The sequence below is a fragment of the Eucalyptus grandis genome, chromosome 6, assembly GCF_016545825.1.
Source record: "Eucalyptus grandis isolate ANBG69807.140 chromosome 6, ASM1654582v1, whole genome shotgun sequence".
Lineage (NCBI taxonomy): Eukaryota > Viridiplantae > Streptophyta > Magnoliopsida > Myrtales > Myrtaceae > Eucalyptus > Eucalyptus grandis.
The window spans coordinates 26,455,168-26,482,457 of NC_052617.1; the positions used below are offsets into that span (position 1 = coordinate 26,455,168).

Here is a 27,290-nt window from a genome sequence, read left to right on the forward strand (position 1 = left end):
AAAAAAAAAAAAAATAATGACATTTTTCCAATCTTCATCTCAAGGAGAATCATTGCTAATCTCCCTTAAGAAAGATAAATCATATTCTTCCATCATTTCAAAAGCTTTCCTACACTTTATGGCAATATCTAACATTAGGTAAGTGGAGTTCCATCTAGTGGCAAGATTAAGATAAACCGAACTTATATGCAATCATCTCACTCTCAATACAATATTGAAATGTCTTAGCTCTCATGGGATCTCACTACTTGCATACCTATATATGTTTCAAATTCGTGTAATAGAATCACACATCTCATATAATCAAGTTTAATATATGAACAGTGCACCTCATATATAAAATATCACCATTCAAGATCAAAAACTTTTTTTTTTTTAATTTTTTATTCACATAACCAACAGCCACATTATCAAAATTAGTATTATCCATGGTTATTATCGGTACTTTTTTTTTTTCTATTCTCCAATCATAAATCCATTTCATCATCATTTTCACAATCTCCCTATCCTTGTGACTATATATCACCAGATAATTGATAATTCTTTTATGCAATTTCCAGTTTTTGTTAATAAAATGCGCAATAAGACATAAGTAATTCAAGTTTTGAATGAAATTTCACATATCAATCGTGAGTGCAATTATAGAATTGAGCTTACTAAAGTAAGCTTTCAAATAGATTTTTTCACTCGGTTACAACTTCATACAATTTCTAATCACCGTAAATCATGAAAGATGTTATAAGAGATGTTGTAATTCAGTAACAATATCATAAAAGTTGACACAATCAATCGTGGAAAAATGTTGTTCATCAATAATGATCATTTGAGTTAACATGTTCCTACAACATTTTTTATCAAACTTCCACGTCGTTAAGATATTACCACCAATAATATTTTCCCATATTTCACCAGCCACATCTTTATTACATTATGCAGACAACGTACGCTTCTTATCTACACGAGGATATGTTTTGCATTTTCTCAAGTGCTTTCACATAGTAGACATTCTATGATCAACATTATACTCATGCCAAACCCCCACAATGAATGCACTTTGCCCTAACTATTTTATGTGTTTTCTCTTCTATGGTTTTTGAAAAATTATCTCAAGTCTCTAATTAATGAGCTTGCTTTTTACCCAGAACAGAACTAGAGTTAGGTACCCTTACTATTTGTCGCACTCACACTCGCGGATTCCACTTTATCAGCTCCATGGAATGGCAATTTCATGAGTGAACTCATTTCATTATATCCATCCAATTCTATTGATATGTCTTTGTCTTGATCCATCAATTTAAAACAAATTATATAACTATGTCAGGATTCTACTAAAAACAAATTATGCAAGAAGCGGTTTCTAGATAAATCTTCCCAACTAATAAAATGAAACAGAATGTGAGAGATTTAAATTTCTTGAGATTAAATATAGTTTAGATTACTAATTTAACAGAAGTTCATGTTGTGACATAGCCTATCACCATCAATCAAATGTATATAATTTAAATACAAATTGAGGCTAAAGAAATCTATATGCCAATAATGCAAGGTAGTAAGAAAGAACAAGACATCATCATCATGCTTAAATACTTATCTGACATTGATGGATTTTATTCATCAGCGAGTCATGTCAAAATCAGTGAGGGAAAAAGTTTTTGTCTCAACATACTTCTATACACCCAAGAGTATCATTCATTATCTAACACATAAGCTACATAAGTGGATGACTTGACCATGCTTGGAAAGAAGCTTTCCATCACAAAAGAAGACAACGACAAAGTAGTTAGGGATTTAATTGTAGAAATCTTGCAAACACTAATACAATGTGAGTGTCCTTTTGATATTTAACAACAACATTTCTATCAAGATTTAAACCACCAAGAAAACTATAAAACGAAATATGAAACAAGTGTGGAAGCAACAAAATCAATTTTATGATGCTTAATTAAGCAATTCTTCAACCACAATATGCACACACTATGTGATAGATTCTCTTAACTCAACTACATAGCGCGTGGATTAGTGAGACATATTATGACATCTAAGACCTTATTACTCTTTCCTCTTTATCTCAAACATTGAGATAAACAAAAAAAGAGAGAAAAACTTAAACAAAAACACGAGATAAACTATAATAACAAACTTAATGCACTATAAATATCGAGTCCATAAAACCTCTCATCGATCACACTTGAATTGTGAGATTAACCTTCCAAGCTTTTTCAAATCCCACCAGTAAAGGCTAAACTCATAACTATCCATCGCGGACTTGCTTAACAAAGCCTATTATGTAGCTGTGTATGAAACTAGTACATCCGCATAAAAAAACCTAGCTTTTTTAAGACAAAATTTGGTCAAATTAGATCATCAACCCTCTCATTGAACCGAACAATGAATTCATTTGCATTTGAGTTGTTATTTTCAAGTGATCCCATCAAGAGCAACTCAAAAAACCGCTAACGACAATCATGAAACTTTCCCCTAATTTCCCAAATTTCAAATTGAAAACTAACAACTTCAGGCTAAAAAAAATCAACAAACTAAGATCAAAGTAATCGAAAGATGAATTGAAATCAAAGATTTAAGGTTCCATCTCTTCATATGAGGATTCTTATAAGCTATCTATGCTCCAACATCACCCCTTAACACACATCATCCCCGCGAGTTCATAGCAAAGCAAAGCAAAAATGGTTTACCAAAAATTTCAATTTCAAACTCTCCTCACTTTGGATAGCTACATCGAGTCGGCAAGCTACAAAAGAGAGGCAACAACGAGAGACGATGGTGGCAAATTTGGCAACAACGAGACGAGAGATGCTAACGAGTTGGATTGTGCTCTTGCAAGCTATGGTGCCAATGGTGGTGACAGCAATGGTGGCTAAGCACTAGCTTATTGCTATAGAGAGAAGGAACTGAGGTAGGATCCAGCACAGAGAGAGAGAGAGAGAGAGAGAGAGAGAGAGAGGGGGCTAAGTTATGGTTCTTTTTAATACTAATAAAAATTAGTTCCAAACTTGGTCTAGTTGATTTGGTTCTCGGGTAGGCATTCTCTTGGAACCGGAAGCCGGACCGATTCCAATCGGTTCAAACAGAAATTTGTTCCAGGACCAATTTTCCAGGTGATCTAATTTGGTTCTCGGATAAAACCAGTCCGATTGTACACCTTCAATGGGAATAGCTTATGTCCAATGTAAATTTGGAGGAAACTTGACAAAATAATCGAACTTAGTTCTAGTTAATATGAGAATTGTTGTCTGTATTAAAATAAGGTGGGATTGTTCATTAAATGACCTTTGTCTTTCCCCAAGGATATACCAAGACTATCGGCATCATTATACTCGATTTTCTAACATTTGGATAAATCAGTTGTAATTGTTGGTTAATCTCATAACCAATAATCGCATTACCAGAAAATTTCAAACCAAATAATGGGTGCTAAGACACAATTCTATTGTTGATATGATCTATTGATTTGATAATAAATGGATTAATTTGCAAATAAAATAGAGGTGATCATGCCAAGTACATAATTGCATTTAGTACTTGATTCCAATTCCTTGCTTGACTATATCACCTAACAACACTACAAAAGATCAACACAAAAAAATAAGCATCCTTAACAAACGATTTTTTTTAATGTCACAAATGATGATATTCTAAAATTGATAAGCAATTCTCAAATACAACATCACATTAAAAGAGCCAAGATAGGAAATCCTCAAATACAAATATTGGAAGTACATTACAAAAGATGAAAATACAATTTTATGGAATCTCTTACATATTATGATCCATTCCTATTTTATTGGCAATACTGTTCCTAAGCATATTCATCTTGGTTCATTCCTCAATTGATGTGACCTCATCTTGTGTGGTCCAAATGAGTGCTCCGGATCTCTATATAAGGAAAAGTATTTATTCATACTATCTTGATCACGGATGTAATTATGGGTAGCACAATATGCTATTATAATATGTGCATACTTCCAAGTTGTAAACAAAGACATGTGTCTAAATGAAGAACTAATTCTTTAATGCTGCAAATGATTTCTCAATAACATCCTCTAGTGAAGAATGCTTATAGTTGAACAATTCTCTTGTTGTCTTGGCCCTTTTGTTCTACCTCTATAATCCTTTAGGTGATACCATTTACCTTTAAAAGAAGTTAAAAATTCTGGAGTTATTGTATAACCAAAATCTATAACGTAGTATTTGCCTATAACAAGATATTCACAAATTGATCATGATATGTAACCACAATACAATCATATAGAGAATTACTCCTTAGAAAACAAGTAAATACTTGATGGTGGTTGAGCAAATTACAAGCGAGGAGTTTTGAGTGTTACCGAGAGCACTTGACAATTATTGACAAATTCTTCCTAACCAGCATACATAAGAGTAAATCTTATATCAAATAAATAAACACACATCACATTCTGATTGGCAATTTCTTTCTTGTCTTTAAGTGGGACATACTTTGACACAGGTACCAAAAGCATGAACGTGAGTGCCATTAATAGCACCTTACAAATCCTACCTTGAAGTAATATTTATGGTTATGATTCATAAGAATTTCTTTTGGAACAACATCAAAGGGAGGTAGTACGATAAGCTATTTTGCTATTTTGAGAACTATTTTTAATATTATAGTGAAGTACTTATTGATAGTTTATCCCAAACTTTGGAATCTCTTACATAAATCTATATTGAAATTATTGTGGCAAATCATAAATAAGAAGATCCCAACTTGTCCATCTACTATAATATATCGACTATCTTCTAACCAACCTCTTACCATCATCAAATCATAAAGGTTGAGAAAGGTACGTCTTTCTATTCTAAAACTTCACATACTTTATTTGAATATTCATAAAGAACTTCCCTTATCAATTCGAGTCTTGACAATACATTGTCTCTAATAGGTTCTCTCATGTGCATGAACGTATCAACCGTCAAAGTGTTGTTCAATTGATTTAACTGATGCTACCTTACCATTATACATGCTATTTCTATCCTCCTCTATATTTACGTATGCCATCACACGAAAGAAGAACATTAACACAAGAGATAAGTAAAAAATCCAATAAAAATCAACAATAGCCACAACATCATCATAGTTGCATCATAAAAAAAAAATGCAGTATATCAGATTGATCGGTTCTAAAGTGAAATTAAGCCAAATATAAATTTATAACATATTTCTCAACATTTACTTAAAGAGATTCAAAAAAATCCACCTCATTTTAAGTAAAGATATGATAAAAGCCTCTATTTATATGGCATTAAGATAAGCTTGGTTCACAACTTTGTTATAAAGGTTATGTTTCAAGTTAGGCATGCAACAACCATTCATGTGGAGTAAAGATCTATAGGTGATAGGGCATGTGAGGTGATGAAGCTACTTATTGATTGACCTATTACGAATTTGATCATTTCTCGAATAGCTTTGCAAGTGTCATTAACATCAAATGTGTTACCCTTTATCATTTTCTTAAAATTTAGAGTCCTATCCAACTTGTGCTTCTCACAAATTGAAAGGGCTACTACATTAAGTATAAAGACTCTCTCATCAATATGGTGTTTATTGTATTCCTTTAGATCCATCACCACCACCATTATCATCTCCTTTCAACACCACCGAGTCTTTTACATTTCCTACTACATACTACCTATAGTTTATGTATCACTAAATATAATACGCGGATCAGAATATTAAGGAAAACAATCCTTTCTAAATTTAGCCCATTCACTTTTATTTTGTAATTTACATAATAATGACATGGGTTAGCAACATAATTAATGTTTACATCCATAATAAAAACAAATCACCCAAGTAAAATAATGCTTTGATGTAAGATTTCCATACATTTGAATCGTCCACAATAACCATTTTACTTACATTATCCCATTCAAATCCAAATTGTGAAAGAAGTTTCTTAAAACTATTATATTATCTCTTTAGTTTGCTTACCCTATTCTTCAACTGAATTAAACTAAAGTGGAGCTTTGTCCATTTATTAAATTCAACATGTATGTTATCCCACCCAACTTTGTTGTAGATATATGTGCTGCGATTTCTCTTGGAATAAGTATATTGGAAATTCTAAAACTCATTAAAAACACATTTTAATCCTAAAACTTTTTTAAAATGCAATATTAAGTTCTAAAATTTGTTATAAAAGTACAACGAAGTCCTAAAAGTTTCAAAAATGCAATCAAATCTTAAGACTTGTTAAATTGGTTAAATTAATTCCTTTCATTGATAACACTTTTTAAAAATTTTAAGACTCAATTACACTTTAATAGGCAGAGAACAACCCAAGTGCCATAACTTGGCACGAGAGGACACTTAAATACCATAACTTCAAAATGGTACACTTGAGTGCCGCTTTCAAAGTTAAATGGAACACTTAAGTGCCACTCCAAATAAAATTCGACCAAATGGCCGACGTAGCAATTTTCCGGCGAGTTTGGTCCAAAACGACGTCATTTTGCACGCCGACGTGGCGAGAAAATGCAAAACGACGTCATTTCGTGTCTCGGCGTGTAAATAATAATATAAAAATTAATTAAATTAGATTTAAACTTAATTTTATTTAAAATATTCTAAAAATTAAAAAAATTAAGAAAAAAAAAGGAGAGGTCGGGGGGGCGGGGAAGGCCGAACCTCACCACCGCCGCCTCCCGTCATGCCGAGAAAGGCCAACCGACAGAGGGGGAGGGTCGACTGTGGTCCCTAGCCCCCGGCCGACCGGCGGCGAGGGCCGCGACCTCGCCCCGCATCCGGGCAGGGCTCGTGGGCCCTCGCCGCCCCGGGCTAGGCCCGCGACCCTAGCCAACCCTCCCTACTCCGCCGATGGCCCTTCCCGGCGGTGAGGAGGTGGCGAGGGCCCGCGAGCCCTCATCGGATCCGGGTGAGGGCAGGCCCTCACCCCAAATTGGGTGCGGGCCGCGACCCTCGCCCCAAATTTGGGGAAGGGCTCGCGTGAGCGAGGGTCGCGAGCCCTCACCGCCGCCGTCGGGAAGGGGGCGGCGACAGAGTGGGGAGGGTCGGCCGTGGTTGCCGGCTCGCCGTGGGTCAAGCGAGTCCAGGGGCCGATCGGGCGAGGGCCCACGAGCCCGCCCGTATCCGGGGTGAGGGTCGCGCCCTCGCCACCGGCCGGCCGGGGTCGACGACCCCGCCGACCCTCCCCCCTCCGTCGCCGGCTTCTTCCTGGCGACGGGAGTGCTCGCCCTCAACCGCCCCCTTCGACATCCCACTTGTTTTTAATTTTTTTCTTAATTTTTTTAATTTTTAGAATATTGTAAATAAAATTAAGATTAAATCTAATTTAATTAATTTATATATTATTATTTACATGTCGACATGAAACGGCGTCGTTTTTGTATTTTCTCGCCACGTCGCATGCAAAACGACGTCGTTCTAAACTAAACTCTCCGGAAAATTGCCACATCAGCCATTTGGCCGGATTTTCGCCGGAGTGACACTTAAATGTTTCATTTAACTTTGAAACCGACACTCAAGTATACAATTTTGAAGTTATGGCACTTAAGTGTCCTCCGTGCCAAGTTATGGCACTCCAAGTGTCCCAAACTCCACTTTTATAACAAATTTTAGGACTTGATTCCACATTTTAAAAATTTAGGACTTGATTGTACTATAATAACGAGTTTTAAGACTTAATTGCATTTTTTGAAAGTTTAAGAATTCAATTGCATTTTTATGAAAATTTTTAGAATTTCTAGTGGACTTATTCCATTTCCTTTTTTTGCCTCTTCTACCATCAGACTTACAAACAAATTGGTTAAAGACTCGATCCACTTTGTCATAAATGCCTCTTTGTGGGATGCTATTTAATCTTAATTCGTTGAGCATCAAATGAGCTAACTCATCAAATGCAATTACAATAATATTAAAGGTGATTAAAATGACCACAAAGTATCGCTAAAGTATATCAAATTTATATATAATCAATAAATATTAGACCCCATTGTAGCAAATATGGGCACAAATAACCCACTTTTTTATCATATCAAATGATAGGCCAACATGTTGAAATGAATAGAATAATTGTCACTAATTAGCACGATCAACCGATTTTAGAGATAGTATATCAATTCAAGAGCAAAAGCTTTGATGTCAATATTACATTAATGTTATATTCTATGACTATTAATGAAAGAAAATAAGTGAAGAAAATTGAAAGAGAATATCCCATATCAAATTGTGCAAGTTGCTAAAGACACCAATTAGCAGTAAAAATCTCAAAAAGAGAAATACCAATGCCGCTTGAGGTAATCACTATTGAACTTAAAAAATAGGAAGAAATGCCTAAAGTGTCATATAATTCAAAATTACAAACAATATATCAAGCTGGGGGAGAGTTGCATAAACTCCATGATCAGGGAAAAAATATAAACAATCACTAAAAACAAAAGCAGGGAAGAGGATAATCGGATATTTTTCATTCTTTGTGAAAAGGAGAACAATGACCCTATGATCATGTGAAGTTGCAGTAAATCAAAAGGAAACAATAAGCATATATCACACTTAGGGACTATCATTTGCAAGTGTTTGTTTCGCAAATGCCATACATTCGAGTTCTAAACAGTCCTCACGTAACATTCGGACAATAAATATAGTGAAAAAATGAACCAAATTCACCACAACTTTAGCAAAATGTGATGAATGCCAATGAACACTAGGGTTGCGACCCAGCTAGGGTTGACTCTAGAAATCATGGTTTGCAAGTGCCAAAAGAAGGCCTACTCTAGAAATAGAAATTGCAAAAATTGATCGCGAATCAACGCAAACAACAAGCGGAGCTAAGACACAACGAGTGCGCGTGCTGGGGGAGAGAGAGAGAGAGAGAGAGAGAGACTCACCTTGTTGCAATGGAGGGTAGGGTTACAATGAAAGGCAAGACTATAGTCATGATGATAGGCGTTCAACAGTGGTGGTAAGACTCCCTATGGTGATGGAACTCAAGCAAAGAGGAGATAAAGAAGTTGACCAAGTCTATGCATGCGAGAGACACAGATACAAGAGAAAGGAGAATGCACATAGAGAGAGGGAGTGAGCGATGAGAAAGTTTTATTTTTGAGTTTGTTATAGAAATAGAGAAGTAGAAAATTTTTTGTTCCTCATTTAATTTCCAAACCTATTTTTGGGTTAAAAGTTTGTCTAAGAAATAGAAAAATGAAATTATGTTACTAAATGAAATTCCGTTCCATACTTATTCCCGAGAATGAAATAATAGAAAATTAGGGAAGATAAAAACTTTTTTTTTCTTTTATGCCTAGGACTCCACCTACCAGGCTATCGACTCTCACCGACCACCATGGCAAGCCCGGCTATTGACTTCGCCGACCACCTATCGCCGTTGGGCTATCGACCGACGTCAGTAAACCATCCAATGAAGTGACTATACCTGGGGGAAGATAGCATAAGATCTCACCACCATAGCCACTCACTTAAACATTTTAGCAGCTATAGAATTTCAACCTTGGGACCTTGCAATGAGATACTAAGGCCGAACCAACTCAGCTATCCATCGGTGGGTAGAGAAGATAAAAACATCTTTATTGGGTTAATTCATTATTTTTTAATTTGATATGGAGTTTATTATCCAAATGAGATATACACATAAAGAGTTTAAAGTAGTTAAATAGATGGTTATGACTTTAGGTTATATTAAATATGAATATATTTTAGTAATGCAAGTGAAGTTGGGTTTAAGCCATTAAATTTGTATTATAAGTAAATGGGTCAATTCGGGTCAGATTATTTTTGACCCAACCTAACCCGACTTACTTATTTGATGGCCTTAACAAAAAGTAAAAGCCTATATTATATATTTTCTCATTGGACAAAAGGTGCAGGAGGCTTGCTTTTTAACCCATGAAATTTCAATCACGGTGCGCTATATGCAATGCTATCTCATGTTTGATGTGTTCTCAATACCCTTTTTGCTTTTTCCCCATAATAATCAAGGACGTGATGATCCTTTGATTTTGATATTGAGTGGGGTAATGGCCGTTTGGGTGTCTCAACGCCATAGTTGGTTCTCCAATAAAGAAACTTTATTCATACATGATAAACGTTTTACAGTGAAATACAAGAGCCGTCATAAGGGGTCAGCCTTTGGGAAATGAGTGACATTGCGGTGGCTTGACGCTTGACTCCACCTCTATCGATGATCATCCCTTCCCTCTTTTCCTAAGGTGGCTTCTTAGTATTGGCATGAATATCATTCTAACCATTTATTTAGGCTTAAACCTATTATGATACCCAATATTAAGAGTCATATTAGGTAAAATCATCGCTAATGAAAATGCCTTCATCAATAGTAATGTTTTAGGAAGCCAAGTTTGAATACTATGGAAAATGATGGTACAATTACAGAGCAGGATGAGTTAGAAATGCCCCATGAAAAGACTATATCCAAGATAGACATGAATTCCGATGAGAAAAACACAAAAATACATGAATTAATCAATAATTTCTATTAAAAAAATCCAACTTTAAGTTAAATTTTAAATCTACCTCCTAACTTTCACTCTAGTTTCAAATTTGTCTACATGTCCAAATATTGTTATTGATTTATTCAAGATTCTCAACATTTAGAGTTTGTTTCGTATGAAAGTGAGGGTGTTACTATTGATGAATATACGAGTTTTAATATTGAACCTCTAATTGGCCTTCATGTTGATAATTTTGAAGAAATGGTGATTTTTACTTATTGTTAATAATGAACCTCTAATTAGGCTTGATGTTGATAATTTTGAAGAAACAATGATTTTTACTAATTGTTAATAGTAAACCTCTAATTAGCCTTGATGTTCATAATTTTAGAAAACTAGTAATTGTTACTTTTACTTTAGTTTCAAATCTGTCTACGTGTCTAAACATTGTTACTAATTTTTTCAAGATTATCAACATTGAGATGCTTTTTCATATAAAAGTGGAGGTGATGCTATTAATGAACATCTAATTAGCCTCGATGTTGATAATTTTAAAGAACCAATGATTTTATTTAGACACGGGGATGGATTGGGATTAGAGTGAAAGTTGGGGTTTTTTCCAAATAAAAAATTCGAAGACAAGCTTGATATTAAATAAAAAATTCAGGATATTTTAGAGAGTTGGGCCAAAATTAATCTTGTTCTTTCATGTCTTAAAGAAAGTTGAAGAGTCAAGAAATTCGCTCATTGGGCAGATTCATATAGTGAGTTCAAATGTGTAGTGTTGGCAATGTAATCTTTCTAATATGAATTATATTTTATATCATACATTTTCATTGGGTTTTTCCAATACAAGAATAAATGCTTACTTGCTTTATGGTGCATTTAGTAACATTTCGTTATAGGGAACCATTTCTTTTAAAAATAGTTTTTCTCTACTTCTATTCCCTGAAACAATTCCTAAGTAAGACAATGTTTTTGGTAACTATACAAAATTTCTATTTGTGAAATAAAAAGAAGAAGAATATGTTTAGTACGACCCACAATATTTTTTTGTGCCATAGAATTTCTTTTAATATTTTAGTACTTTTTTGTTTTTGTTTTTTTCCTCTCTTCTTTCTCCTCCTCTAATCGGCAATGGCAATGGTGACGAGTCTTCACCGACCAATTATAAGATGAAGAAAAAGAAAAGAAAAAAATAAAAATGACTTATTTGTAGAAATTGCTCCCGAAAACAAGAAATCACTTTTTTTCTTTTTCTTTTTTTTTTGTTCCAAATATACTTCTTGACTATTTTTTTATTCCGAGGAATAGAAAAATTAACTGATGTTATCATATGAATTTTTGTTCTTTTTCTTTTCCGGGAAAATAAAAGATAAACATACATAATAGAGAAACATGAAGCCTTTAGTTTCTTTCTTCTTCTTCTTCTTCTTCCTGTTTAACAAAGAGTCACTCACAAGTGTTTCCATCACAAAATAGATATAATTCAAATTATGGAAAATATAAACTTTTTCTCCAAGATTTTACATGTCAATATTCACATCTCTATGATTTTGAATGATTTCATGAATTCACATTAAATAAGAATTAAATTGTGAAATGATTTGAAAAAAAGTATACAAAGTAATGATAAAATCACTCAAATAAGATATAGGACCACTTTTATTATTTGCATTCGAGATAAAAGCATGTTCACTAAGCACATGCACATCCTAGTTGAATGAATCGTAATTTCATGATTAATTACATGGTCCATCATATTGTTCTTATATAGTACGTCTGATTCATACTTCACGATTTTTCTATTTTTTTTTTTTTTGGACCCAGTGAACCTCCGCGCCACTTCGCGCTGAGAGTAAACCCCGGGAGTGGGTAGGGCCCCCACCGCCGGCCCATCCACAGTAAGTCGCGCGTTGAGCATTGAAGACCAAGGACGCGAAATCTCGAACTCTTCCTTGGCGTGGAGGGTACCAAGCCTTAACCCGCGCCACCGCGGGTGGTGGTACGATTTTTCAATTGATCCTTGAATATATACGCATTCCTGCATACGTTGCCAAGATTTTTAAGATGGAAGATAGGTCATTTGCAACCATCAATAAGGGAATGTAGCCATCAAATTATGACATATAGTGACCACAGTCATGTTCAACCCGGTTTGTTTATTCTTTAGCAAAAGCTAAAAAAATAAAAAATTGTTACTTATTTGCCAATACTTATAATATTATTCAAGTTTTAGAATTATAAAAAATCACATGTAAATTTAAGTGTTAATATTTGTATATGATAAAAATTTCAAGCGTTTTGGTCCCAAATGAATTCTTGCCGCAAGATTTAAATTAAAGTAAAAGGAAAAAAAAAATAAAAGTTTGTCTATATGCTCGAAAATCAATCTTGAAATCCAGCAAAAATTTAAAAAAGAAAAAAAGGAGAAAAGAATTATAAATACCAAAAAAAGAATAGTGATTTAAATAATCTCTAAATTTTGATTTAATGTGCAATATAATCTATAAATTTTTAGTTTGTTTGATGTGGTGCATGACTTTAAGTTATTGTATAATATGATTTCTGAATTTTTTTATATATATTCAACTTAATTTAAAATTATACGAAAAGAATCCATGACGCCTTTATATTAATTCAATTCGATGGACAATATTGAAGAATTTCATATAATATTAATTCAAGGAATAAATTAAATATGTATCAAAATTTTGTAGATTATATGGAATAAATTAAAAATTGAGAAATCAAATTACACATTATATGATGATTGGAGTATCATATTTAACAAATTAAAAGGTGATGGATATTTTTTTTTTTTTTTGAACAGAAAGGTGATGGATATTGGATAATATATAATCTATCGCATAATTTTCCCAAAAATAAAAAATAAAAAAATTTAAGGAACAAACTTGTCTTGCTCGCTCGCTCGCTCGCTACTTGGAAGTTAGGACTTTGACTTCGGCTTCTCCACTGTGTCGCCTCCATCATCCACCCTCCTTCCCTCTTTCTCTTTCCCTCTCTCTCGCTCGCTCGCTCGCTCGCCGGCGACACCGATCGGAGCCATGGGAAGCGGCGAATTGCGGTACGAGATCGCGCAGAACGCCTACATAAAGCTCGTCCTCCACGCCCTCAAGCACAAGGCCGCCGCCGTCAACGGCGTCCTCCTCGGCCGCCTCTCCGATCGCGGCGACGCCGTCGAGGTCCTCGACGCCGTCCCGCTCTTCCACTCCCACCTCGGCCTCCTCCCCAATCTCGAGATCTCCCTCCTCCTGGTCAGCCTCTCTCTCTCTCTCCCTCTCTCCCTCTTCCCGACGCAATTTTCGCCTTCCGCTCGGGTCGGATTTGAAGTGGCCTTGTCGTGTCTAGGTTTGATTGCGTGAGAAACGATCGGGTGATGGCGAATTGGTCCTTGGAATCGTACGATGGTGGGTTGTGTTGTCCGCCGGCGAGATTGTTCTTTTCTGTGTCCGTTCGATTCATTCGGAAGTAGTGGCCCTAAATCGGGATCTGCGGCGTTTTCTCGTTTGGAAATTGATTAGATAACGTGTCGTTCTTCCTTAATAGAATGCTCTAATGGTGTGATTTCTTTTTTTGCGAGTGAGAGTTGAATTATTGAGTGGTTGTTTGATTCGATTGCTTGAACATATCCAGATAGAGGAGTATTATGGATCGAAGGGGATGAGTATAGTGGGGTACTTTCATGCGAACGAGAGGTACGATGATACCGAGCTTGGTGGTATCGCTAGAAATATTGGAGACCACATCTTTCGCTACTTTCCGCAGGCTGCAGTACTTCTGGTAGGTACCATCGCTGTCCATTTGGTTGATGATGGTATTGTTGCAGGGTGTTTGTAATGTGTTTTGTTGATCTGTGCAGTTAGATAATAAGAAGCTTGAGGCTTTGTCGAATGGGAAGGATCGGTCTCCTGTCATGCAGGTTAGTGGTATTTTCCTCTGCGTAGAAGATTCATGTGGAGATTTTAAGTCTTCATTAAGACGTAATATTTGTCTTTCCCTCTCCATTTTTGCTGGCCTCCTTGTCAGTCATCAACTAGTCGTCATTGGACTCGAGTTTATTCTCTCGAAGGTTTCATTTGTTTGTGATAAAAGAATTCGAATTCCTTGTGTGGTCACTACGTTAAGATTCAGAGACAGAATTATTTTTAGGTTGATTGGACAATCATTGAGGTGGTAGTTCTGACTCTTTCGAGAATGGAATCAATTCATAGTGCATTATATTTGTACGGCAGACTTAATCATATGTGTGGTTGGGATTCTTCAGAGCTTGTCTCCAAACGGCCTATGTTTCTGACTGCAGCTCTTTTGACACTTCCTCTTTTATTCAAAGCCAACAGCAAAATATAACACCTTCATTTCCCGAGTTTCTGGCTTCCAGTATTTCACTGCTTTTTTCCTATTACTCCCTGCTACTCTCTTCATGCTTCATATAAAACTGCATAGTCCATTGGATTTGTTTTTGTGCAGAAGCATCAGTAGTTTTCATTTTGTCAATCTATATGGATTTGTTTGTGGCTTTCTGTATTAGTTTGCTCTTCAGCAGTGTCAATGTTGATGTCATCCAACAGAAAAGTATTGTTATGATCTCTCATATGGAATAGATTGTTCGACTGGTGTCCAATGCAAATCTTTTCATCTCTTTATCTTTTTGGTCATTGTCTGTTTGTCCCATTTCTTGCGGATATAATGATGCTTTGTGTACACTGAAAATTAATTGGTCAGTATGGGTATAACGTCAACACAAACTATTCTGTTTCTTTAACTTAGCATATTAAAATCAAATTTTCTCCTGTCATATCAGCTTTACACACGGGATTCATCTAAGAACTGGAAGTTAGTCTCATCAGACGGAAGTAACCGGTTAATTACCAAGGAACCAACTGCGAATGTGGTCCTGTTGGATTACATGACATCTGAAAAATGGCAAAATGTTGTCGATTTTGATGACCATCTTGATGACATAAGCAAGTAAGCCCCATTTTCACATTCTCTCCCCCTACCGATGTCAACTTAATGGTATATTTGGGGCCAAAGAAAAACTTCATAGTTTTGATGTTTGATGGAATTTGTGATTGCAACTTTTCTTGATGTAGGGACTGGCTCAATCCAGATCTGTTCAAGTGACACCATTTGGGATTTCTGGGCTTTCATTTATGCCCTATTGGCTTTGTCCTCTAGTTGGCGCCAGGGTTCACCTCTGCTATCTGCATTTAGGAGCACAAGAGAAGATGTAGCTTTACCAAGTACCCTTTCTTTGTCAAATCGAAAATCCTCCTTCAAAATTAGTGAGAAAATCCATTATTTCCCTTTCCTGTTTTAGGATGTCCAAGAGATGACAAGTATTTGTTTCTTATTTAACTCCAATGCATGGTTCATCAATAGCATATGAAGTTGTTACTGGTAAAATGGTTTGTGCTGGTTTTTTTCTAATTTATCCTGGCATACTGAACGGCTGATAGGTATGCCTGAGACTCTGATGATATGGATGAATAGGAAATAGTGTGGTGGTGGATGCAAAAGAGTTTTTCTTTTTCCTTTTTCATAGAGTAATTATCTACAAGGAGCAGGATAAAAGTCAAGGTGAGTTCATCAGATGGAGAAAGCCCAATTGGCAAAAGGGGTTCTAACCCTTTAAGATGGCAGGGCTAGGTTATAAATCTCTCGACAATCTTACCTCTCTTCGACATGGGACTCCGGACTCCTTTTCTCTTCAACTAAGCATTTGTTTTGTGCACATTCTAAATGAAAGATGCAGAAGAGAGATTGCAGTAGCCAGTAGCCTGCATTGAGCTTTATTTAGCTTAAGGTCTCTTTTTAGCTCCTCCGGAAGTTTAAAATATTAGGGCTACTTGTTTTTTTCTTACTTTGAGCTAAGCCGTACCCTGAATGCGTCTGATTTTAGAAATATTTCCAATTTTTAATATTCTTAGTTTGCCTTTTCATTGACAGTTTCTAAAGAACCCCTTCCTCTTCCAGTATTTTTTACAATCCAAAAGCAATTTCGTTGTATTGTTTTCAATAAGAAAATATCTGTCTATTGCCGAGCACATTACAAACACCCCGCAACAATACCATCATCGACCAAATGGACAGCGATGGTACCTACCAGAAGCACTGCGGCCTGCGGAAAGTAACGAAAGATGTGGTCTCCAATATTTCTAGCAATACCACCAAGCTCGGTATCATCGTACCTCTCGATGGCATGAAAGTACCCCACTATACTCATCCCCTTCGATCCATAATACTCCTCTATCTGGATATGTTCAAGCAATCGAATCAAACAACCACTTATAATTCAACTGTCGCTCGCAAAAAAGCAATTACACCGTTAGAGCATTCTATTAAGGAAGAATGACACGTCCAATTCGTTTGTTCGGGCTCAGATCCAAAGTTTCACATTATCTTCTATCAACATATTCTAGTTTTTAACAATAAAATCTCATTCTTATGTGAATTTGGTGGTATTGTTTATTTATCAAGTTGTGAGTTGCTATGCAAAAATATAGATAGGGCTCAGAATAAAATCCCCGCAATTAATTTGTGTATTTCTATTTTTTCAGTAATGGAATTAGTTGACAAGGCATCTTTTGAATTAGTTGATGAGAAAAGTTTGAAAGAAAAACCCTAATTGAGAGGGAGTCCAGAAATCAAGTTAAGTAGGAATTCCCGTATATGTTACCAAAGCGCATCATGTTAAGGAAATTACTAAATCCAATGAGAATTGTATATAGGAGAAAAAGCGAAAGTGTTATGACACCAACAATGATTAAGGATGTGTATGTGTTCTTTTTGCAAAAAAAAAATAAACAGGTTTGAAAACATCTTTCTAAAATAATTACGTGTATTTTTTTATAAAAATTAATTAATAAAAAATATTTTCATTATCTACAAGAACTGATCCCCGTCGTGGTAGCTTGGCTTTACCGAACCCAAAAGCACGTGATACAAATTAAAAAGAATTTCCCAAATAAAAATCTCAAAATAAATTTTAATTTATCTAAAAACAAGATTTTGGGCAATTAGGTTCTATTACAATGCATACGATGGGATATAATTGAAGAAGAAAACCGGTTCATCTCTTGATCCAATTTTGTTTGATTGATGTTGCCACTTAGAACTGGTGGGTAGGTCCGTCTTTCTCTCGATCCCGCTGAGCTGAAAGACATGAGACATACATAAAAAATAATAATAATAATAATAATAAATTTAAAAAAATCGTTCAGATCCGGACCGGGCTCTCGAAAGCCCATGTGGCTGGATGTGGGAAGATATGGGCCGGAAAAGCGTGTTAATAGTCACCGCGGGCCCTTATGCCCCGAGTGCTCAGCTTCGTCCCAGAAGTGGAGCTAAACTGGAGTGAAGAATGACCCGACCCGGCCACGAGAAGACAGGCAGAGCGGCGGGCCTTTTACCAGCACTGCACGGACGACGAGCGCGAGAGTCTTCTCCTCCACCGATAAACCCTAAACCCTCGCCGGCGAACATCAGAAACTCCAAATCCCTCTCCGTCGCTTCTTCTCCTCCTCCTTCTAGCCGCCGCGCCGAGTCGCCGACTGCCCTGCTCGTCAGGTATTTTTCTTTCTCGCCGTCCGTCCTCTCCAGTTCCGCACCGTCGATGGCGCTCTTCGTGTTCGTTCGTTGAACGGTGGTCGGTTCGCGGTGAAGCAAGGAATTCGGGGGGGCCTTCTTTCTCGGAATATTAAGTTCTGTTCGATTCGATTCTCTGTCTGAAAACCGCGATTGCGGATGATGAAGGAACCGCGCACGTTGTTTCGATTGTCGTTTCGGCTGTAAATCGAGGTCAACTGAGTCAGCGACGACCTTAGGTAGCTTTTTTGAAGTCCAGGGCCGTCGCGGATCCTGGGTACTGGGTAGAGCGTGCTTTTGCAATGCTCTGTAGTTCGGGGGAGTTGAGTTTGGAGCTTCTACCTAAATCGATGTTGAAAGATGCTTTTTTTTCCACATTGAGCTCCTCTGTTCTTGGGTTGGCGGAACCGCATTGAGTTCGATCTTTGTTATCCCATTTGAGATGTTCTTCCAGCGTTGTTAGGTGTAAAGCCCCAGTGTTGATGCCTTTTGCAGATCGATGGGTGCCCCGGCTCTTAATAAGAAGAAGAAGGGTGCGAGGGCGGCGAAGCCCCCACCTAAAAAGAAGCTGAAGAATGATTTGTTTGCTGAGAAGCGGTCGAAGAAAGATGACATCCTCGAAGAATCGGACGATCAGAGCGAAGACATCGAAGAGCACCAGGAATCTGAAGTGGAATCTGAAGTGGAGGAAGACGGAACTGGCGATTCTGGTTCTGAAGTATCCTCTGATGGAGATGATCCGCTGGCTGATGATTTTCTCCAAGGAAGTGGAGATGAAGGTTAATGTACTCCATGATTATAGTCTTTGGTCTTTCCTTGTGTTTACAGACGGGATGTTTTTCTCGAGTGTTCCAATTGCGTGCTGCTAAAACCATTTGTCTTGTCCAGATAAAGCTTCCAGTTTGGATGAGGATTCAGATTCTGGTTCAGATTCTGATTCTGATGAGTCGGATATTGAGCAGAAGTCTAGAGCTATCGATGAAGAAAGGGCTAGGATAGAGGAAGAAGCAGGAGCCGAAATGCAGCTTAACATCAAAGAGGAATCTGATGAGTTCAGATTGCCAACTAAGGAGGTACTTCTCTATTCTCTATGCGACTCCTGTGCAAAATTTGTGAGGTGCTATTAGCATTGCCGCTGTGCTGATATATGTTATGTTTTTGATATAGTGGTGACATTTCTTCTGCAGGAATGTGTAATCAACTTATTATTGTTATCTAATTCCTCCTCTATGCAAATTCTTGTAATTTAGGAACTTGAGGAAGAGGCTCTTAGGCCACCCGATCTTCCAAATATGCAGAGGAGGATAAGAGAAAGTCAGTAATGCGCTCATTATATATTTTTCATACTTTTTTCTTATGATCAATCTTTTGAAGTCTTGTTCATGAAAATTTTCTGTCAGTTGTTCGAGTGTTGTCAAATCTTAAGGTGCTGAAGCAAGAGGGAACAACGAGGAAGGACTATGTTGAGCAACTTAAAAAGGATCTAGCTTCCTATTATGGTTACAATGACTTCCTTATTGGGGCTTTGATGGAGGTGATCAAACTGCTTTATCAATACAAACAATGGAGTCATGAATGATATTTCTATGTTAATACCATTTCCTCTCCTATCTGGTTTTTTCAGTTTTACATCTCAGTACTCCTTTTCTTTGTATAAAGAAAAAAACTACTTTGTGCTCTAAGTGTTCTGTGCTTTGATTTCTGTTACTCTGCAGATGTTCCCGCCAGTTGAGCTTATGGAACTTATTGAAGCATTTGAGAAACCTCGACCTATATGTCTACGTACAAATACTTTAAAGGTAAAACAAAAGAAGTACATTGCTTGTTTGATGTGGTCAGGATAGTCTTCCTCCTTTTTTTGGTCTTCCTGCTGTTAGAAAATGCAATTTCTTTTTCTTGAGTGTACTTACTAGATGATATTTCTCTTCTTATTATCTGCATTCTAATGGAAAATTTGTTAGCATTTCTTGTAGACAAGGAGACGGGATCTGGCTGATGTTTTAATTAACAGAGGAGTAAACTTGGATCCATTAAGCAAGTGGTCGAAGGTAAACCATCACCTAGTCATCAAGATCTTTGTGTGTGTGTGTGTGTGTGTGTGTGTGTGTGTGTGTGTGTGTACCTCTCATCACATGTCATTATCAATTTTTGACGGTATTTTCTGATGGATTCTCAGGTTGGTTTAGTTGTTTATGATTCACAAGTGCCTATCGGTGCAACTCCTGAATATATGGCAGGATTCTACATGGTAGATCATTTCCTAGTTTTTCATTTGAGGTTTTCTCTGGCATTATCTTTTGTGATGCAATAAGGACCTTTTAAATTTTGCAGCTGCAAAGTGCAAGTTCGTTTTTGCCTGTGATGGCACTTGCTCCACAAGAAAAAGAACGAGTTGTTGACATGGCGTAAGATATTCTGAAGTACCTGATATAACTATGTCTAAGCTTCTAGCTTTTCACTTTAGTTTCCTCGATGAATTCAATTCTCATTGCACTTTAAGAACCCAAGTCTTGAAAGTTTTGAGAGAATGACTCCGTATTTTAGGCGTAGCTATGTACACTCGTTTGCCTAATTGGTGGAATTTTGAATTGGTGCCACATGTTGGGTCACTTTAGTGTGTCCATGCAGGCAAGATGAAGCACAGTAGATTGCTTAACTGATTGCAGTACAATAATATCATTATTTCTTTCTTTTGTCCATGGTTAATAACACTCCTTGCCTTGCAAGTCAATCTTGTTTACGTGTGTTAATGTTTGAGTACAATCTTCACATGATGCAGAGCTGCACCTGGAGGTAAAACAACATATATTGCAGCTCTAATGAAAAATAGTGGTAAGTTTGGCTTCTGTTTTAATTCAAACAATGTGAATAGATGACATGTGCTGGACATGAATGTTTTATGCGCTTCACATTGATCACACATTCTTTGGCAACATACATTTATCTTGCGACAAACTGTCCATTACATGGTGAAGTTCTGATTTGGTGCTTTCTGGCGAGTGCTATTGTAAGAAACTCCACATGGGTGCACCAAAATTCCTATTTGTTGGTTGTTTATGGGATATCAAATCAAAAAGTCAGCTAAATTACTCTGTATTCTTTATTTAAAGATTGATCCAAAAGTAGCAGCCCTGCTTTGTGAACTGCATGGTTATATAGCTTATTACAAATAAATTTTTCTTCTTTTGTGAGGACCTGGGATGTAGGAAAATCTGATTGGATAAGAATTAGATCTGGAGACTTCTTCTAGACTATGAAGAGTACCCACATGAAAGTTGTGGATTAATTTGATGTAAGTTTGTAGACATGCTTTCACTGTAAAGATTGGGAAAATCTGATTTAAAAAGAAAAGAAACAAATATTGGGAAAGAAATTTTGGAAGAAAAGGTTAAAGTCTAGGCATCACCACTGAAAGCTTCCTGAATATTGGAAGAATTGTATCTCGCTGTTCAATACCAATCAATTGCTATAATTAGACTTAATATACTAATCAATGAATATTGGAAACTCTTAGATAGGAAACACGATATGCTAATTCAAATAAAGCTGGAAAAAATTATATTCAAAACTAATAAGAAATACGTCTTTCAACTCTTATAGAAAGATTCCTAATTTAATTGGGAAAATAACCTAATTGTCATTTAAGCAGTTGATTTTCATCTAGCATGTCCTTTGTAATCCTCAAGGTTGTTGTCATAATCCTCCATCCTCTTGCTTCCAGGTTCACTTTTTGTTCTTTTTCCAATTATCCGTGCAATAGAGTCCTTAATGCCTGTTTAGGGTGCGTGACCTCCTTAGCAATATCCATGAACCTCCTTAGAAATAGTTATGATTGGATATTTGGTTCTCTAGGAAACAAAGCTGGTATGTCCTCCATTGGCATTGGTGATTAGTTGACTTGATCTTCCTTTTTTTGGTTGGTAAATTTGGAGTATGTATACTTTCACAATCTGTGTTGTCTTGGTGGTAAGAAAATATGGCTTTTTTTGGTGAGTGATGATAGTGGAAGCCTAAATTTTTTCTTTTTCAGGGGATGAAAAAACTATTGGTCCCATAAGCATGCTCTATTTTGTGAATCTGACAGCATTTATTGGCACCATTTGACTAGGTGTGATTTTTGCAAATGAGATGAAGGCGCCAAGGCTGAAGTCTCTCACTGCTAATTTGCATCGGATGGGTGTGACGAATACAATAGTATCCAATTATGATGGGAAGGAGGTCAGCTCTTCTTACTGGCCTCTTTACAATATATTTTTATGGATGTGGACTTTCAGAGCCTTGAGATTATGAAGCTTTAGAGCCGTGTTTTGGATGAGGACAAGTTTCTTTCTTCTGTATATAAGGAAAGAATCTGGTTACAAATTACTGTGGATGACTTTTTCCTGCAACTTATTTTAACTAAATAATCTTTTATTGATCCTCTGACCACTCTTTGCTGCTATAGATGACTTTCTGTCAAAGAAAAAAAATTGCTGGTCCCCATTATTATAAAGGTGGACCAGATCTACAATTCAAATGTACATTGCAATGCGATGTTGTTGATTTTGCTAACGGATGCACGACTGAGAACCCATAGATTTCTGCTGAATGCATTATACGCAATAGATATCTTTAGTATTGATCATTGATTCAGTATAATTTACGATCAATCAAGTGTCAAATGGCTCTCATGTCATTTTTGTGCGTCTTCTTTTGCAGCTACCTAAAATTATAGGTGTAAATTCAGTTGATAGAGTATTGTTAGATGCACCTTGCAGTGGGACTGGGGTAAGAAATCATACTTAGATTGCACCTCTTCTGTACTTTCATTGGCCATCACGGCTCTGTGAAGCTAATGTGTTATTTAACACTTTGAAGGTTATATCGAAAGATGAATCTGTCAAAACCTCCAAAAGCCTTGAAGATATACAAAAGTGTGCATTTCTGCAGAAGGTATGACTTCTTCTAGGCATATCTAATTAATGTTTGAGTTGATTTACATTTCGATTAGGACTTCCAAATATTTCTTGAAACCTCTCTCCCCTCTCCCTGCTGCCCCCCCAAAAATAAAAGAAAAAAAATCAATAGTAAGCTTTTATGGTTTATGAGTTCCTCACCTACCTAAATTTTACATGGTTTTACTGGTTAAAGCTTCTTTCATGTGATTAATCTACTCATGTGCAGCAATTGTTACTTGCGGCAATTGACATGGTGGATGCCAATTCAAAATCTGGAGGTTATATAGTATATTCCACGTGCTCTATCATGATTCCGGAGGTATTATTCTTAGATATATTCATGTTATTTTGCCTTCTTTCGGATGTTATATAGCTTCTATTTTGCAGAATGAAGCAGTAATTGACTATGCCTTGAAGAGAAGGGATGTTAAACTTGTACCTTGTGGATTGGACTTCGGGCGTCCTGGGTATGCTTTTGTGCTCTTGGTTTCAACTGATTCACTAAACAGAATCATTCATTATGCTTGCACTTGCAGGTTTATCCGGTTTAGGAGCATCGATTTCACCCTTCTCTTGAGAAGACAAGGCGTTTCTACCCTCATGTTCATAATATGGACGGATTTTTTGTGGCAAAGGTGTGTGTTTCTACATTTCTTGTGGTTATCTTAGTTGAAACATCATTTGATTAGCTTTACTCAATTGGGATCTTGATAGGATGAGTAGATTGTTTGGTGTTCGAGTATTTGACTGAAAGTTGGTCCACATATAAGATGCTCTGTCATTTTGTATAATATCATGAGTTATTTGCATGTACCTCTCCTGTAACTGAACAGTACAATGTGGTTTTGTATTCTTCGTCTCTCTTCGTGACAGCTGAAGAAAATGAGCAATTCAAAGCCAACTTCAGTACCTACTGAACCATCAGAAACAGTGGAACAAGTTTCAGGGCCTGAGGAAGATAGCAGCGAAAAGGATACAGTTGAGGAACCTCAGAATCAGACAGAAGCTGCTGAAAATAATGTTGTTGTGGAGAATGGTGACGTGAAAAAGAAAAAAAGAAAATTGCCATCCGACTCTAAGAAGATTAAAGGGAAATGGCCTTCCAGAGATGAAATGTCTGGAACAAGGTGAAAGCATTTTCTGTTTTTGTATGTTTGTATTCTTTTATTGCAGAGGAGTTGGCCTTTACATCTACCATCAGCTTGTCTGTCATGTTTTCTCCACTGAACTCTCATAGACAGAGATGACTAGATTTAGTGGTTCACTTGTAGTCAATTTTAATCATGAATTTCTTGCTCATGTCAAGTCATCCGTAGACTCATATTGCTTGCTTTGGTCTCATGCAGAGAGAAGAGAACTAAAAGGAAATTCCCATCCCGAGCGGAAGTATCTAAATGAGGTAAAAAGTCTCAAGCCTTTTCTCTATTCGAATTTATTCATGTGGAGAAGTCGAATTTTGCATATGCTATGAGCTTGATTGTGAAGTTTATAATAACCCACAGAATACATAGACAGTCATGATTGAATATAACAAAAATTTTTAGGTCCGTTGATCTTGATTGATCGTGTATATTCTTTTGTTTATGCCAAGTCACCTACTACATAATTATATTGCATGCTTCGGTTTGCTGAAGGGAGGAGAAGAGAGATGCATTGAGGAGAAAGAATGCTGCAAACAAGAAAAGAGGAAAGTAGGAGTACAAGCAGTTGGTAGAGGCAAAGCACTCGTTGAAACCAGCTGATTTGCTGCTTGTAGTGCAGCTGTCCAACTTGGTTTGAGAGCGGAGGAAGCATAGCTGGTGGCTTTTTGCCATTTGATTGAAGAACGTGCTGAATGAAGCTTACTAAAGAATTATAATGTATACTACCGATCACTATGATACGGGTCATATTTTGGATTCCGGCGAAGAGTCAGAGTTGAAATGACTGCTTTTTTGGGCTGTTGATGTCCCCTAAAGTTTTGTTTGCTTTGTAGCGTTCATGTAATTTAAGATGAGCTGTCACACGATTCTATTGATAAAGTTTGGATGACCAGTGCATAATATTGCTCTGAAAATTTTGGGTCTGTGGACAGCTAGTACCTGCTCATTTTCCTCTTTGAAATTGATGAGTAAAGGTTCATGTTTAGATGTCTTGTCATGCTTAGCTTATTTTCAATAAATTGAAAGTTATGAACTTGCTGAACGCAATTAACAGACTAGATAAGAGCTCTTTAGTTTCTTAATAAACGCAATCTATATATTTGTGTTGACCAATGTCAGTCGACGGGAATATGGAAGATTGAGGTAGATTGATCTCCTATTTTCAAGAATCTAAAAGAAGATGAAGAATCACTCTCGATTGAACCTACTAATTCATCTTTCTTGTGGTTATAGTTCAAGGAGATGCTACATCTTTATTCTCGGAGATAGCACCAACTGATGCCATGCTTATTAAATCACTTATATAATATATGTGAGGATTATACAACCAAACAATTTGATGCCTGTTGAGAATGCGACATGAATCACATCAAATGTGAGCGGAAGTAACATATAATTTTATATTTTATTATTATCATTTTTTTGGGGGTTGGTAAAGAGTTTCTCTCCTTTCATTAAGACAAAAATGAAGAACCCACAAAAAAGAGTTTCTTTTGTTTCTATTTGAAAGTGAGGTACACAAGAAAGATGGTGCCCTCTCTCTTATTGCAAATTATTGCCTAAACTTGACTTTACACAAATCGAGTCTATAATATCTATTGATCATGTGATTTCATACGTCTCTTCTGGTTATCAGTTATAATTTATAATTATAATAGGTTCATGGATTCGAGTCAAGAAATGTTTCTTCTCTCTCACAAAGGAAAAGGTAGAATTCATTTTCAAGCTTATTGTCCCTAAAAAATGGCAAGAGCCAAGCAAAATGAGATCATTATCGTGCAAAATACAAGTGGCTCATACATATGCATTGGCTTAATATGGCAGTCTATTATAACTCAAGTCATAGTTTTGAGATATGAAGTTGAAAACATGGTTCCAAAAAAAATTAAAAGGAATATTTTAATTGACTTATAACTTATGAATTTAAGTTTTTGAGTGAATATGATTAAGTTCTCTTATTTAAAATCATTTCCATCTGTCCTTAGTACCTTACACAGCCAGAAGAAAAATTTTCCTTTTGGGCTTCCCTTCTAGTTGGCGTTCTGTTCTTGTCTTGCTGGTTCTCTGCCTCAATGTCCATTCTTGGTTAAATTTTAGCATTTGGGTTTTTATGGCATTAGCGTTCTTGGCAAAAGGTATGTCTTTATTTGCGATTCTACTTTTTATTTTGTTTTATTTTTGCAGTTGGTTGGACTGCATAAAGTGCCATTTCTTTTCTTATGCTGTATCACGAATTTCGTCGACCTTCTGCGTGTAATGTTGCTTTATCTTTCCTGAAATTTGAGCTGTGTTTTGTTTGTGATTCTCAGGAACCTGTTTTTTTTTTTTTCCTTTTCTTTTTCCTTTCCCTGTGTCTCCTCATTGGTGATCCTCTCATATGGTGTGTGCTATTTTGCGATCTTGTTCAATATCCTGTTTTATTATTCCATCGAAGGTGCTAAAATTGGCTTGTGCACTATTGTTAAGATGCATGATCATTTAATATTTTGTGGCTTCTCTTTGGTTTGGTTACGTGTCATATTGGGACTAGCTTTGTACAACTTATCTTGTTCTTTGATCGCATTTTCGCTGGACTGGACCATCTGGAAGCATATTCAGTGTAAAACAGTCGCTCAAACGTGGCACGACTTTGAGTGGCGGTGGGAGTGTTGATCACCTAAGTCGAGAAGAGTGATCGCCTGCCTCGGAATGAATCTTGTCTCTCAGAGATGGGTTTGTGAGGCTCGATCAATCTACCAAGATTGCCTTTCTGAGCATGGCCTTCAACCCGGGTGCAAGCTCTTTCCTGGAAATGTAGAAAAAAGATGAGCTATAGTCAAAATGCAGGAATGAAAACCACAGAGGTCTTCACCTCTAAAAAACAACAAAGACAAGCAAATCAGTGCTACTTGCTCCCAGAACATGACCTGCAAGTGGGCAACAAGTTGGACTAAAGCATATCCTTTCAGAAAGTGCGGAAGAAAGCTCGTTGTGGAATTTGTCAAAGAAGAATATTGATTTAGACCCCATGTCAGATAATCCATTAAAGGAGCCACCTTTCTCAAGCCTTAAAATAAAAGAAGCTTGTTCCGTAGCCGAAATTTAACCCAACTTCAGCGAAATCTGTGATGGTAAAAACTGACTTGTCAAGGCTAGT

General features: G+C 36.6%; 2 protein-coding genes across 2 annotated transcripts; both read left to right on the forward strand.

Annotated features, from left to right (window-relative positions):
- The first annotated feature begins 13,408 nt into the window (after positions 1-13,408).
- On the forward strand, positions 13,409-16,007 carry LOC104449108 (ER membrane protein complex subunit 8/9 homolog). Its single transcript, XM_010063132.3, has 5 exons — positions 13,409-13,742; positions 14,122-14,268; positions 14,348-14,407; positions 15,290-15,456; positions 15,582-16,007. Exons 1-5 carry the CDS (start codon positions 13,533-13,535, stop codon positions 15,610-15,612), a joined length of 615 nt encoding a protein of 204 aa, XP_010061434.2. The 5' UTR covers positions 13,409-13,532; the 3' UTR covers positions 15,613-16,007.
- Positions 16,008-17,876: 1,869 nt separating this feature from the next.
- On the forward strand, positions 17,877-24,061 carry LOC104431951 (probable 28S rRNA (cytosine(4447)-C(5))-methyltransferase). The gene is made up of 17 exons (XM_039316084.1): positions 17,877-18,057; positions 18,571-18,854; positions 18,964-19,148; positions 19,326-19,389; positions 19,476-19,609; positions 19,791-19,874; positions 20,049-20,123; positions 20,252-20,323; positions 20,407-20,480; positions 20,855-20,907; positions 22,184-22,293; positions 22,774-22,842; positions 22,933-23,007; positions 23,239-23,331; positions 23,400-23,479; positions 23,549-23,647; positions 23,886-24,061. Exons 2-17 carry the CDS (start codon positions 18,575-18,577, stop codon positions 23,887-23,889), a joined length of 1,551 nt encoding a protein of 516 aa, XP_039172018.1. The 5' UTR covers positions 17,877-18,057; positions 18,571-18,574; the 3' UTR covers positions 23,890-24,061.
- The last annotated feature ends 3,229 nt before the right edge of the window (positions 24,062-27,290 follow it).